This window comes from Corvus moneduloides, chromosome 10, assembly GCF_009650955.1.
Source record: "Corvus moneduloides isolate bCorMon1 chromosome 10, bCorMon1.pri, whole genome shotgun sequence".
Classification (NCBI taxonomy): Eukaryota; Metazoa; Chordata; class Aves; order Passeriformes; family Corvidae; genus Corvus; species Corvus moneduloides.
This window is the reverse complement of record NC_045485.1, coordinates 16,895,963-16,908,232: the sequence shown is the minus strand read 5'-3', so window position 1 is coordinate 16,908,232 and position 12,270 is coordinate 16,895,963. Positions and strand designations below refer to the sequence as shown.

General features: G+C 50.0%; 1 protein-coding gene across 1 annotated transcript; it reads right to left on the bottom strand.

Moving 5' to 3' along the window:
* Positions 1–398: 398 nt before the first annotated feature.
* On the bottom strand, positions 399–11,868 carry CLDN1 (claudin 1). Its single transcript, XM_032119786.1, has 4 exons — positions 11,562–11,868; positions 3,394–3,558; positions 2,846–2,930; positions 399–2,365 (listed from the first exon to the last, which is right to left on the bottom strand). The coding sequence occupies exons 1-4, from the start codon at positions 11,782–11,784 to the stop codon at positions 2,203–2,205; spliced, it is 636 nt and encodes a 211-aa protein (XP_031975677.1). The 5' UTR covers positions 11,785–11,868; the 3' UTR covers positions 399–2,202.
* Between the last annotated feature and the right edge of the window lie 402 nt (positions 11,869–12,270).

The following is a 12,270-nucleotide window of genomic DNA, read 5'->3' as shown; positions in this document are numbered from 1 at the left end:
ATCTGAGGGCACAGCAGCTCCCCTGGGAACACCTTGGCTCCACACCCCATCCCTCCCCCATTCCTGCAGCTCCCACTCCCCTGCAAGGGAGCCATCTGCCTTCCCCCTGCCCCTTCCTGCTCCACCCAGGGTGCAGCCTGCCTTGCCAAGGAGCAGAGCAGACCTTCTGGTTCCTGGGCTGCAATCGGAGCAGATTACTGGGTGAGCTTCTGCCAGAGGCCACAACTGCCTGACTCACTGCAGAAGATCTGTCCCCACCTATGTCTGCTGTAGATACACACAGCTAAACAAACTCCATCCTGGCAGACAGGCTCCCAAAAGCCCAAGTTCCCACTCTTCACTTCCATGTGCACCATTCCAAGTTCTGCTCAAAAACAAGAAATGAAGTAGTAGTCTGATTTTCCTTAAAAAAGTCCATTTATTGAAATTTTTAAAACACTTTGTACAAGTTCCCAATACAAGCATCTGCTCCCTGGCTCAGGGTTAATGCAAATACAAAAGCACAGACTTCAGCAGCTCTTTAATGTGACCTGAGCTGCCATCTCCCAAGACAAGAGGTCTCTCGAGGCAGCTGCTGTGCACAGGCAATTCCCCATGGAGAAGGGGAAGCCACATGGCCCAGCTCCAAGTACAGGCCAACATCAACTCAAGCCTGAAGCAAATGCTCTGGTTGGTTTCTTTTAGTAACTTTATGCTGCAGGAGTCAGGTAAAACAGAGGTACAAGGCTTGTACAGACCACCAACATGGTACATAGCTCTCCCTGTCTACAGAAGGAAATCAAGAGATCTGATGCCTCTGAACATATACACAATTATAAAGCCTGGTCAGAAGCACCAGTTTCCTTCTATACAAAAAGGTTGAGCTTTGGAGAAGTGGCACCATCCCTTTAGGAATTACAAGACTTAACTCCCAGTGTCAGCCAACACCAAGTGACTGACTGGGTGTTTCAGGGAAAGGGGTGGGAACCTTTGATGAACAGCATTATTATTATTTTTTTTTTGGATATGACTCAATATGCAAGGATGGCTACATCTTTAAAATGTTTGTTTCTTCCTCTTTGGTGAGCTTGGATTACAAGCAAATGCCATAACCTTTGGGTCAGTTTTCTTGGAATTTGCCTTCCTATCATCACTGAAAGTGTTTACAAGAAACAGACAGGATGGAATGGCAGCGTGTGAGGTATCCTTGGGGAAACATCAGGGAGTGGCAGTGCATTCAGTTTGCTTTAACACAGCTAGCTGCATCAGGCAAACAGAGATTTGTTGATCTGCTGCCAAACTAAGCCCAAACAAGAAAGACTTGAGGAAAGAGGAGAGTGTTAAAAGGTAACCTGTAACACACACAAGGGGATAAAGCTTCAAGCTCAGCTGCCAGGGTGGGAACAGGGAGAAACAATCACTGGCAGCTCTTAGTGTCTAAGGAACAGCTACAGCCTCAGAGAAACACAGTGAAAACAGAAGGCAATCCTTTTCCTTGAGCTCTTCCCTGGCACCAGGGAAACCTGCAGATGCTTTGGGAGTCTGATAACTTCTGTGGTCTCTACCTCACACTGCATCTTCCATTGGCCAACAGCATGTGCACAGACAGCATGGATTTCCACTGAAGTCACAGCAATTTGTTTCTGACTCTTTGTCTGCATGGCAAGGAGGGTGCTGAAGATGATGCCAATAAGACAGTACAAGAGAATTTTATATCTCTTCAAACATTCCTACATGTAAAGTCTTTTCCCCAAAATTATGTTTCCCCTTAAGCTATTGGTTTCATCATTTTGTATATAATATATGTTCCTTTAATTTCTACACACACCACACTGGGCTCTAACTTAATGGGATATGGGACTGAATTGTTACCATCTATTTTTAAAAAAAAACCAAAACAAACAACTAAAAAAAGCACCAACATCCGTCTATAAAAACAGTATCATTTTCCCTTTTACTCCCAAAAACTAAACTTAACCCAAGCTTGGAGGTTTCATCTTTCCAGTGGCAATACCTATGAATCTAGGCTAGCCTTCCTCCACGGGCTGGGAGAGAAAGGAGAAGTTATGTCCAGTAGCAAAGAGGATTACAAAAATATACACATTTTTGGGAGAAGAGGAAGGCAGAACCTAGAGCCTGGACTCTGCTCAGGACAGTGGCATTGTAGTGTCCTCTCCAAAATGCTTTCACTACCAGTGCTGGTGGTTCCTCTTCTTTGTTTCATTATACATAATCCTTCCCTGTGGAGGAGGCATTTTTTGGGTAGCCTCGGGTGGGTGGATATGAAGTTTCTCTCCGTGGACAGGAGCAGCAGAGGAAGGATCCCCCCAGTATGGCCAGAGATGCAGCTGCCCAGCCAATGAAGAGAGCTGACCCAAATTCAAATCTAAAGAAAGAAGGGAAAAAGTGAAAATCACTGTAATCCAGGGATATTACTTGGAGTAATACATTCACACAAAGCAGAAGGAAGCCAAAACTGGGATGGATGTGGCTTCCTGCAAGGCAGCAGCTTGGAGCAGTCAGGCTTTGTTGACCCTCAAAGCTCAGAGCTGGCTTTGTCCAGTATTTTGGGTCACCCCAGAGCTGCAGGCCAAGCTCTGTGCAAACCAGGCCTGTAGCATGCAGTGGGGTAAAAATCGCAGAAGTCCCACCAGAGAGGTCTCTGGCAGGGATGCTGCCTTAAAGCCAAGACCTAAGAAGCACATGGATAATGAGATCTAGTCCCAGCTCTTTCTGCACAGTTTGGATACAACCCAGCTAGTTCAGAAAATTCCCTTCTTTATTTTGAGCAACTGCTATTCAAAACTAAGCTCTGTGAGTATTTGTCATGCTGAACTATAGGGTGTTACACCAAAAGGGTCAGTACCTGGTGTTGACAGGGGTGAAAGGGTCATAAAAGGCCCGAGCCACTCTGTTGCCGTACCACGACGTGGCCACCAGTGCTGCCAGACCTGCACGTAAAGAGAGCACAATGTCATGGCTTAAGAAAAAACAATCAGCAAAATCACTGCAGCAGAATCAGCATCTGGAGTAAAGCCGAGCTGCTGCTACCCTGGAGGTTCTGAGCTGTTTCAGTTAGTGCTGGTTGGGAGAGAAGGTAAGAACAGATTTGAGGTTTCCCCCAGTTACACTGCAGCAAAGGCAGGACTGCTCTGCTGACAGACTTTTTTCACTGAAGCAAGGTCAAACTCAGCTCTGCCAACAGGTACAGAAAGCATGAAGTCCATACAGAGAGTGCAATGCCAGTGCCAAGATGCCTCAGGTAGCCTGAACTACTGTGTCAAAGGCCTCTAAGGAGTTCCCAGACCAAAATGCTTTTGGAGCAACTCATCAAGCCCTTGCACATTCATCACAGGATATATGCCACCTAGGAAACAGCACACTGAACACTCAGCACATCTGTAGGTTACCAACCTGAAATGATGAAGATCACCCCACCGAAGACAGCCATCCTCATCTTCTTCACCTGATCATCTTCCATGCACTTCATGCATTTCATGCCTGTCACAGCAACAAACACTCCGACAAGCCCCAGGAGTATTGAAGCCACCATCAAAGCCCTTGTGGCCTGCAGGCTGCCTGGAAGACATTAGGATTTGAGTTACCCTCAAAGAAAACTCAAGATACAAATCGAAATTCAAATTACTGGGCTCAGCAATCATGTATCTAAATATTCCCACTCCCTGGTACACAGGATACATCCAAGCAAGACATTCTTTTTCAGCTTTAGTCTCAAGACTGTCATGCATCAGGATCAGAGGACTCAGCCTCTTCTAAAATGCATGGCAAACAAGGGCAGGCAGCGGTTTTTGCAGGAAATGACCTGGGAATTGCCCTCAGACATCTTTTGTTCCTTGATCATTTGAATCCCAATTGGAAGGACATATCTGTTTATCAAAAGAAGTATTCAGATTTAGGCTCTACCTTGACAAAGTACTTAAGCACACGTTTTAATATGAATAGTGACATACATATGAATAGTCCCACAGCAGACAGCAAGGCCCCTTAACTGCTCAACACTTCCAAAACCTGTCTTTTATACAAATAACTCAGTGCTGATTTAGATTTTTTCTTGGTGCTAAATTCTCAGTTTGAGTCACAGAGGGTACAAAAATACAATTGCAAAAGAAATAGGATTTTCCCAGCCAATTCAAAAATACTTTGTTTTCTTTTCTTTAAAATATTTAACTGACTCAAAGACACTCAAATGCTTAAAGAGCCTCTTGTGCTTTGAAGAGTTGGAGCATGGGGTGATGCCTCCCGTAGGCAAGCATGGAATTTGCCTGATTTCTCAGCAGACAGACTTGATGTACTTTACCCAGGATTTTGGTTTTATATGGACTCATCTGAAGGCATTGACACACTAACTCTAGGAATGTGAGCTACTGAACTCAGATTTTCTTGATACCAAAGACAGAAAGACAAGTAGTGATATAAACAAAGTCATTACTAAAAAAAACCCTCAGGTGACAAAACACCTGACTAGCAGTGCAATAAGAGCCTGAGCTTTATTGTCTGGCAAATCAAGTTTGTTTGAACAGCATGGATTTTAATATACAGCCCTGTAAAGCCCTGAGAACAAACAGGGCTGGTTAATAAAAGGAATAAATTCCAAGGAGCATGCTATAACCAAGGCACAAGTGTCCCCTGACACATAATCTCAGGTCTGGAGCTCACCCCTCAAAACGCCCTGACTGCATCCTGATAGAACTCTGCAAAGCATTTCAGGCTTGAACAACTGCAAGATTTAAGCCTTCAACAGAGCACCTGCACACTCAGGGCTGGCATGGTGAACCCACCCGAGTCCCTGCCACAACAATGGGCTCTGTGGCTCAATCTGAAACTCAGAGCTCAGACCTGACACCAGCTAGGAGGAGAGTACGGCCACACAGCCAGCCCCTGCAGGTCCTTTACTACACTTTGTCCCACAGAACTGCTTGTGCAGGAAAACTCCTGTGACCCACACCAACACCAAGCTCTAATTCTGCATTAAAACAGATCTGGATCTGCCCCTTCACACACAGCCTTATTGTTCTGTAAATAGATTACGAAACCACTTACACACAACACAAAAAGACAATCAGAGCAACAGGAAGGAACACACGTTTATAAGATGAGTGTTTGCTTTCTTGGGAAAAAGTCCTCCATCAGCTTGGCTAATATCTCTCCCTTTCTTCAAAGGGGAAGGTGACACACCTCCGCACCACCCATGTGTTAATCAAAACCCATCTGCTGCACCAAGTACAGAAACACATTAACAAAGCCATTTGTCACTTTAGCATAAATCACCACTGCAGATCCAAACTCGTTTTTAATTGATTTATCTCCAGTGTCAGAGATTACACTCCAAATATAATTTCTACCTTACAAAAGTAATGCCAATGTTCAGAAAGACTTCAACTGACAGGTTGCCACTCAGGAAACCCAACTCTGCCTCCATACATTAAAGGCCAAATTGTGCCCTACAGCAGCAGCTCCGGAGAGGCCCATGGCTGAATACCAGTTTGTACTACGCATGGGAAACTGTATTTTCGGCAGAGGTACCAAACTGGTTTTATCAAGACTACAGTAAATTGGGCTCAGTCTTGCTGCAGAAGAAATGACTTTATAGGAGAGGGTTTTGAAAGAGATCTTTCATGAAGCTCAAAATAGGCAATGCTATCTTCTAAAAACTAAAAAACCAATTATAAGGGTGGGAAGAAACATTTCACCTTCACACACAGTGCCAAGGGACAAACACAGAGAAATGCTGGAAAAAGTTTATATGACCTCTAAAAACCCAACTATGAAACCCACTAATATCTCAAGATGTTTAAGTATTAACTGGATGCATGCCACGACAGCTTTGCAGGAGCAGCCGAACAAAATACAGCATTGTGAGCATTCCCCAGGGCTGCCCACTCTCAGCAGACGCTGGTGGGACAACTCCTGGTGCCCTCGCCCCCTCCTCATGCATGGCTCCATGGCATAAAGGGACAGAAATATGTAGGAAACTTGAAGTGGGACAGAAAAACAGGTTGGAGCCTTTGCAGAACATTCTGTTCCTTTGTCCCAAGAAGCTGTAATGTGCCATGACTGTGTTAGCCAGCCATCCTCCACCGGCCCCGAGCTCCCAGCACAGCCTGGGAGGCAGCGCTTTTGTCCTCCTACCACTTTTGCAATGTGTGCAGTGCACTGGCCACAGTTAATCATCATACAAGCTCCCAGTTATTAACTACACATTAACAGATGCGCTGTCAGTGGAAGCTTCACATCCACGGGCTGGGAAAGCTACTTTAATAATAGTTCTGTTGTTCACACGGGCCTTTCCAGATGCTTTAAAAATCCAAAATTATACAAGTACAATATTGTCTCAACCTGCTAAACAGGACAGGCTACCGACAGCAAGTAAAAGTAATCCACAGCAATTTAACTTTACAACTTCTACCATATTAGAGGGAAAACAGGATTTCCCCAACACTCCTTGCTGCTGCAACTGTCTCGCCAACAGGAACAGGAAAGCCCAGGCAGTCTTGGGAGCCCTTGGGGAAAAAAACAGTCCTACACAAGGTGAGACAGACTGGTCTGGCACCAAACAACAGCTTTCAGACGGCAACAGTATTTTGTCAACATAAACCAGTATTGACTCTGAAGCCAAGCCTTTTGATTGCTGGTTAGCAATGAGAGACATGGCCTGAAAAGCCCACAGCAAGAAAGCAGCAAGAACTGAAGAACAGAGGCGTAAAACTACTGAAGACAGTTAATAACATATCTGCATTCTGCAAGGCCTAAAATAACAAACATGCTGCTGCAGATAACACCTGTTTCACAGAATAAGCCCCACTTGTTTTAAAAACATACTGACAAACCATTCAGAATTCTTGTTAGTGGTTTCTGAAGCTTAAGTAATACTTTTCCTTCCCATAACTATCAGCTGAGACAGAAGTAATTGCTGGTAACTGCTTAGTTATATAAAAAAGTACTTCAGTATTTCACCTGCAGATGTTTGAGGGTTTTTTCTATCATCCCATTTCCTTATTCAATGTGTTTATGTCATTTATATTACAGAAAAGCTGTTGGGAAAGTGCCATGGGATTTTTGTAATGCCTGTTTGTAAGGCAAAATTGCTGTAATGGCTCTGTGTGCAGATTATTCTCTGATAGGGATGCTCATCAACTGCCTTAATTTAAAATAAGGACTTTTCCTTCCCTTCCCATGGGCCTCCATCCAGCTAACTGATGACAGAATACAGGTGAGACAGATGCTGTGCAGCTCCCTCTAATCCTTAGGAGGGAAGTTCCCCAGGAGCTACAAGCACCCCTGCAGTATAGGAAGCATGTTCCACTGTCCGCCTCCAAGAGAAGTCAGCAGCCTTCAAAGCCTTCCCACCAGGGTTTCACGAAAGCTGGATCCCCTGGAAGGAGAGGGACCTGAGATCCTGCTGGTCTGCCCCGCCTGCATTCGAAAGTTACTTTTGTGCAGTAGAGAGCAAGCAGTTAACAGCTTCAGAGGTGGCCAGCAAACATCTCTCACACTTCGCAGTCGTTCTCACTGCACCCAAAAGCTGCTAATGGCTTGGAGGCTTTCAACCCCCTTACCAGACACTGCAAAGGCCCACCCTGCATACCCATCAGCATCAGATTCCAATCTGGACACTTTTAAAGTGCCTCCCTACCAGTCTAGAAGACGGTACAGAGGTATCGAGGCAGAACAGGGACTCTGGGTCCTGTTTCTTGAAAAAATGGGAAGGTTGGGAACTCCCCACTGCATGCCCAGTGCAAAGAGGTAAGTTCAGTAGGTAACAGTGGGCTTGAACGCTGTGTATCTGAAAGCAAGTAAGGTTCAGTGTCCTCCCTCCTACGCTCACTGACAAAGATTGGTGGCAAGACAAGCATGGTACCACCATTTCCAGGTTCCTGGTCAGAGGAGACCTGGGCAGCCTGTTTTCCCACAAAGCCTGGAAATTCCCTTACCAAGAGATTTAGTAACACATAGTAACAGCTAAAGCCGCTTAGAAGCTGCTTGTAGAGCAATAAAGCCAGTGTGTTGCAACAGACTCCCATCCCCTCTTGCAGACACACCAGGGCACTGCACAGGAACAGCCTCGGTGGCATTCCAAGTAACCCTCTACCTTCTCAAAGCCAGCACAAGTGAGACCTTTATCGCTCAATCATGATTTTTCATCAGGAAGGAACAGGGATTGAGAAACACGGTAGCAAATTAACCCTTAACCCACATGAAAGCACAGATACCACCAGCAGGTTCTACCTGCTTAATCAAGATCTAAAGATGGGAGAATTGGACACATGTCCCTCATGCTTTGTCCCTCCCTGGGCCACCCTCCCAACTCCCCTACCACCAGAACTGAGCAGCAGTAACCTGAGCATGAACCGTTCCTTCCCCCACCCATTCTCTTCCCCAGCTCCTGGAACAGGCTCAGCCAGGGTGGTAAAGGTGCAGGAGGGAAGATTTCACATTTCAGCGATGTTGCTTGACCCAGAGGGCATTCAAAACCTTGTTTATTTTCTGGGCTAGGGCACAAAGGCTCATTGTGCATGTACTAGGTTTGGTGATGAATTGATAGGTGAGTCTCAGCTTGTCTCAAGCACAGAACCTCTCCCAGCAAAACCAAACAGGTCGATGAGTATCTTCAGCTATAACAGCCTAGACAGGATCCAGAACATCTGCTCTGAACATGAGAACGCGATTAGGTGGGGCTGAAAACTTTCAGAGAAAGGTACCAGGAGCCCTACTCCCTCCTGTCTGAGACCATCCCCCTGAGACCCCGAGGAGCACAAAGCTGAGCTAAGCTCCATGGACCATGCTGGAGGGCCACAAGAACAATGCTGAGGCTGTGCAATAAAGCCTTGTTGCAAGGGTGGCATTTGTTGCCTGAATGTCTGCGTGTGGCCACACGCTGCTTTTCACGTAAGCCAGCAAAACGCAGCCTTTCTGTTGCCTGAATAGGAGCAGTGACATAAGCCCTCAGCTGAACACAGCTGCGGGAGAAGTGCCAGCATGGGTGCACTCCAGCAGTGTGCCCACACGGGCAGCTGGAGGCCCCTCGGTTGGCTAATGGTGCTCATCAGCTTGTGCCAACCCCATCTCTGCCTTGCAGCCAAACACTGACACATCCAGAGCAATGGCAACAGCTATCAGCTACTCCAAAGCTTGCTGGTAAAGCCTTCCAGCATTCCCACAAACACGAGTTACTGCAGGTGCAAGAAGGTTCAGTCCTTTCCACAGGGACAACGTAATTACAGATCTGAGCCTCTCCCATCAGCACATGAGGCTCTGACATGTGGCTCAGAGCACCTGGGGCATGTGAAGCTCTGGCAGGAAAGCGTGGCCAGGCAGAAGTTCTGCCCACACAGCTGTGCCACCTTCACCAGGACTCAGATGAATGCAGTAAGGGAACTCTCCACTGCACCTGTCCCGGGGTGTGGCTGTTGAATTGGCTATAAACGGTTTGGGGGTTTTGTTTGGTCTTTTTTTTCGCACCTCCATCCAAACCAGCATTGCAAGTCCCTGCCCAAGCCCATGTGGCTGTAAGACCTTGAAGGGATATGAGGAGGGAAAACGACAGATAAGGTGTATTTCCCCAGGCATGATCCGCTTTCAAGCGGGAAAGGCACAGCCTAAGCAAGCTGAGGGACCGCAAGAACGAGGAGTCTTTTTGCCAGCCCTCACTGATTTTCCCTGTGAGGATAACATCCCCTGTGATATTTGAGAATTCTCAGGCATTCTGTCCTGCAGAGCTCGGCGAGAACAGAAAAGGCCACTACAAGCTCAGCCTCGGTCCCCATCACCTCCCTCCCTCGCAGCCCTGGAAGAGAAGAGCCCGTATTGTTCGCGGGACAAAGGTGAGGGGAGCAGCTGGTTTCGGCGCTCAGCCCTGAATGGGCCAGGGCCGGAGGGCCTGGGGCAGGTTTTGGGGAGTCTGTTCAAGGCGGGCTCCGCAGGTGGGTCTCATTTACAGCACAAAGGGCTGTATACAGCCCCCGAGGCAAGGTTACCTTTCGCAAGCTATCCAGGGGGTGGATGGAGATTCCTCAGCAGCTGCTGGCATCTTCGCCCCCCACCTCCAGTGAGAGATAAGAGGCTTGAAGCTGAGCTTACACATAATTACCACTCCGGACTGTACGCTCAGCCCTGCCCCGATTACCACAGCCCCGCACTCTGCGAGTGCCAAGTGGGTGCGCAGCACTCCCGATGAGAGCAATCCGCACCTCCGCCAGCTGCAGGGCCCACGGGGGCTTGGGGCAAGGGAGCAGGAGAGACTGATGTGGGCTGGCCACGAAGGTGGGTCCGGCTTCACCGCGGGACATACAGGAAGGGCCGAAGCAATCGGACTCGGGGACACTCCCCGCGGACCTCGGCTTACGTGAAACTGCCTGCTCGTTCCTTTGGGAAGGAGAAGGTGACCAAGGTGGCAATTATTATTTTATTAATTAGGGAAGGATGAGGGTGTTCCAGGACTCGGGATGAGACGAGGGGTATTGAGAAAGGAGTAAATTTTTTTTAACCCCTTTGGGTGTCAGCATAAGTTATCTGCCCCAGCGCTCTAGAAACAGCCCTCTGTGTGGCTCCAGCTCGGCTTGAGCATCCGAATGACACCCCAGCAGCCAGGCTGATACCCCAGCCAGCCGGGCTGCAGCTCCTGCCTGCATGAGATGGGCTTTGCCGTCCCAGGATAAGATAAGAGACCCAAACATTATCTCGGCACACCGACCTGCCTAAAAACTACAGGCAGTGCTAGCTGGGCAGGAAGCCAGCTCACCTGCCAGCCCTCTGCTTAAAAGCCCCACGGGAGCATCAGCGACTTTCCCAGGAAACAAAAGACCAAAACAGTCAAAGGCAAATAGGACCCGTGCTCCAAAAGCCCACTACGGCCACGCTGCTGAGCTCTGCTCCTGCTCAGCCGTGCCCAACCAGGGCTACCCAGTCCTTCGCGGGACCTCCACAGCCAAAAGCTCTTGTTCGCAAACAAGGCGCTTTCCGGAACACACGTAGAGAATCTGACCTTTCCTCCCCCCGGGACATTTTCTGGAGGGGGACCGGCAGGGGGATGCGGAGTAGCTCCTGCTCCTGCCCGGGCACTGCCCCCCGGGCGCCCCCGCTCCCCGCCCGGGGAGGAGGCACTGCCGAGGGTGCCCCCGTCACCGGGGAGTGACCCCCAGCTCCGGCGGGAAGAGCCAGCGGGGAACCCCAAGAAACACGCATCCGACCCCCGACAGGATTAGGAATCATGAAAGAGATGGGGGACCCCGAGCCCCGCACCTTCAACCCCGAAGGGACAGGCTGAGTAAATCCAACGGGACAGAGACCGTGACACCCGAAAGGAGTGGCACCCCCATCGCGACAGGCACTCGGAGGGGCGAGGGGACGACACGGATGACGACGACTGGACGTGCAACAGGACTGGCAAACCCAGTCTAAGTACTTCAGCCTGAGCTTCCACAGGACCGACACCGACACGGGGTAATGGCCCTGCGGGACTGGTACCCTCCGCCCCGACCGGAGCAAGAGGCGCTGGGGTGGAGGGGACAGCCCCGACGGGACGGACACTCCAACACCCTCACCACTTCCCAGCCCCAACTTACTCTCCAGCTTGAGCAGCGAGTCGTACACCTTGCACTGGATCTGCCCCGTGCTCTGCATGGCGCACGACATCCACAGCCCCTCGTAGAGCGCCTGGGCCGTGACAATGTTGTCCCCCGCGTAGGATGCCATCTTCCACTGGGGCATGGCGGTGCTGATGATGATGCCGATCCAGCCGAGGAAGGCCATGACGAAGCCCAGGAGCTGCAGCCCTCCGCTGGCCATGTCTGCGGGCCCGGGGGACGGTGGCAGCGAGGGGACGGAGAGCGCGCTCCGCACGACCCCGCGCGCCGCTCTGCCGCCCGCGCGCCGCCCCGCGCGCCTCTTAAACCCGCGCGCAGCGCGCCCCCTGCCGGCCGCGCCCCGGCCCCGCCCCGCGGGGCTCCCGCGGCCCGCGCAGCCCCGAACGCGACCCCTCCCTCAGGGTTTCGGCCTGACCCACAGCCCCAGGTGACCCCAGCCCCGAACGCACCCGGAGCGACCCCTCCCTCAGGGTTTCGGCCTGACCCACAGCCCCAGGTGACCCCCGCCCCGAACGCACCCGGAGCGACCCCTCCCTCAGGGTTTCGGCCTGACCCACAGCCCCAGGTGACCCCCGCCCCGCCCTGCCCCTCCCTTTGGAGAAAGGCCTCGTGGAACCGTCCCTTCTGTCCCCCACAGCGGGATGAGGTGGCACCTCTGGATGTTTTGGCACCTCCGAAGGGTGCCCTG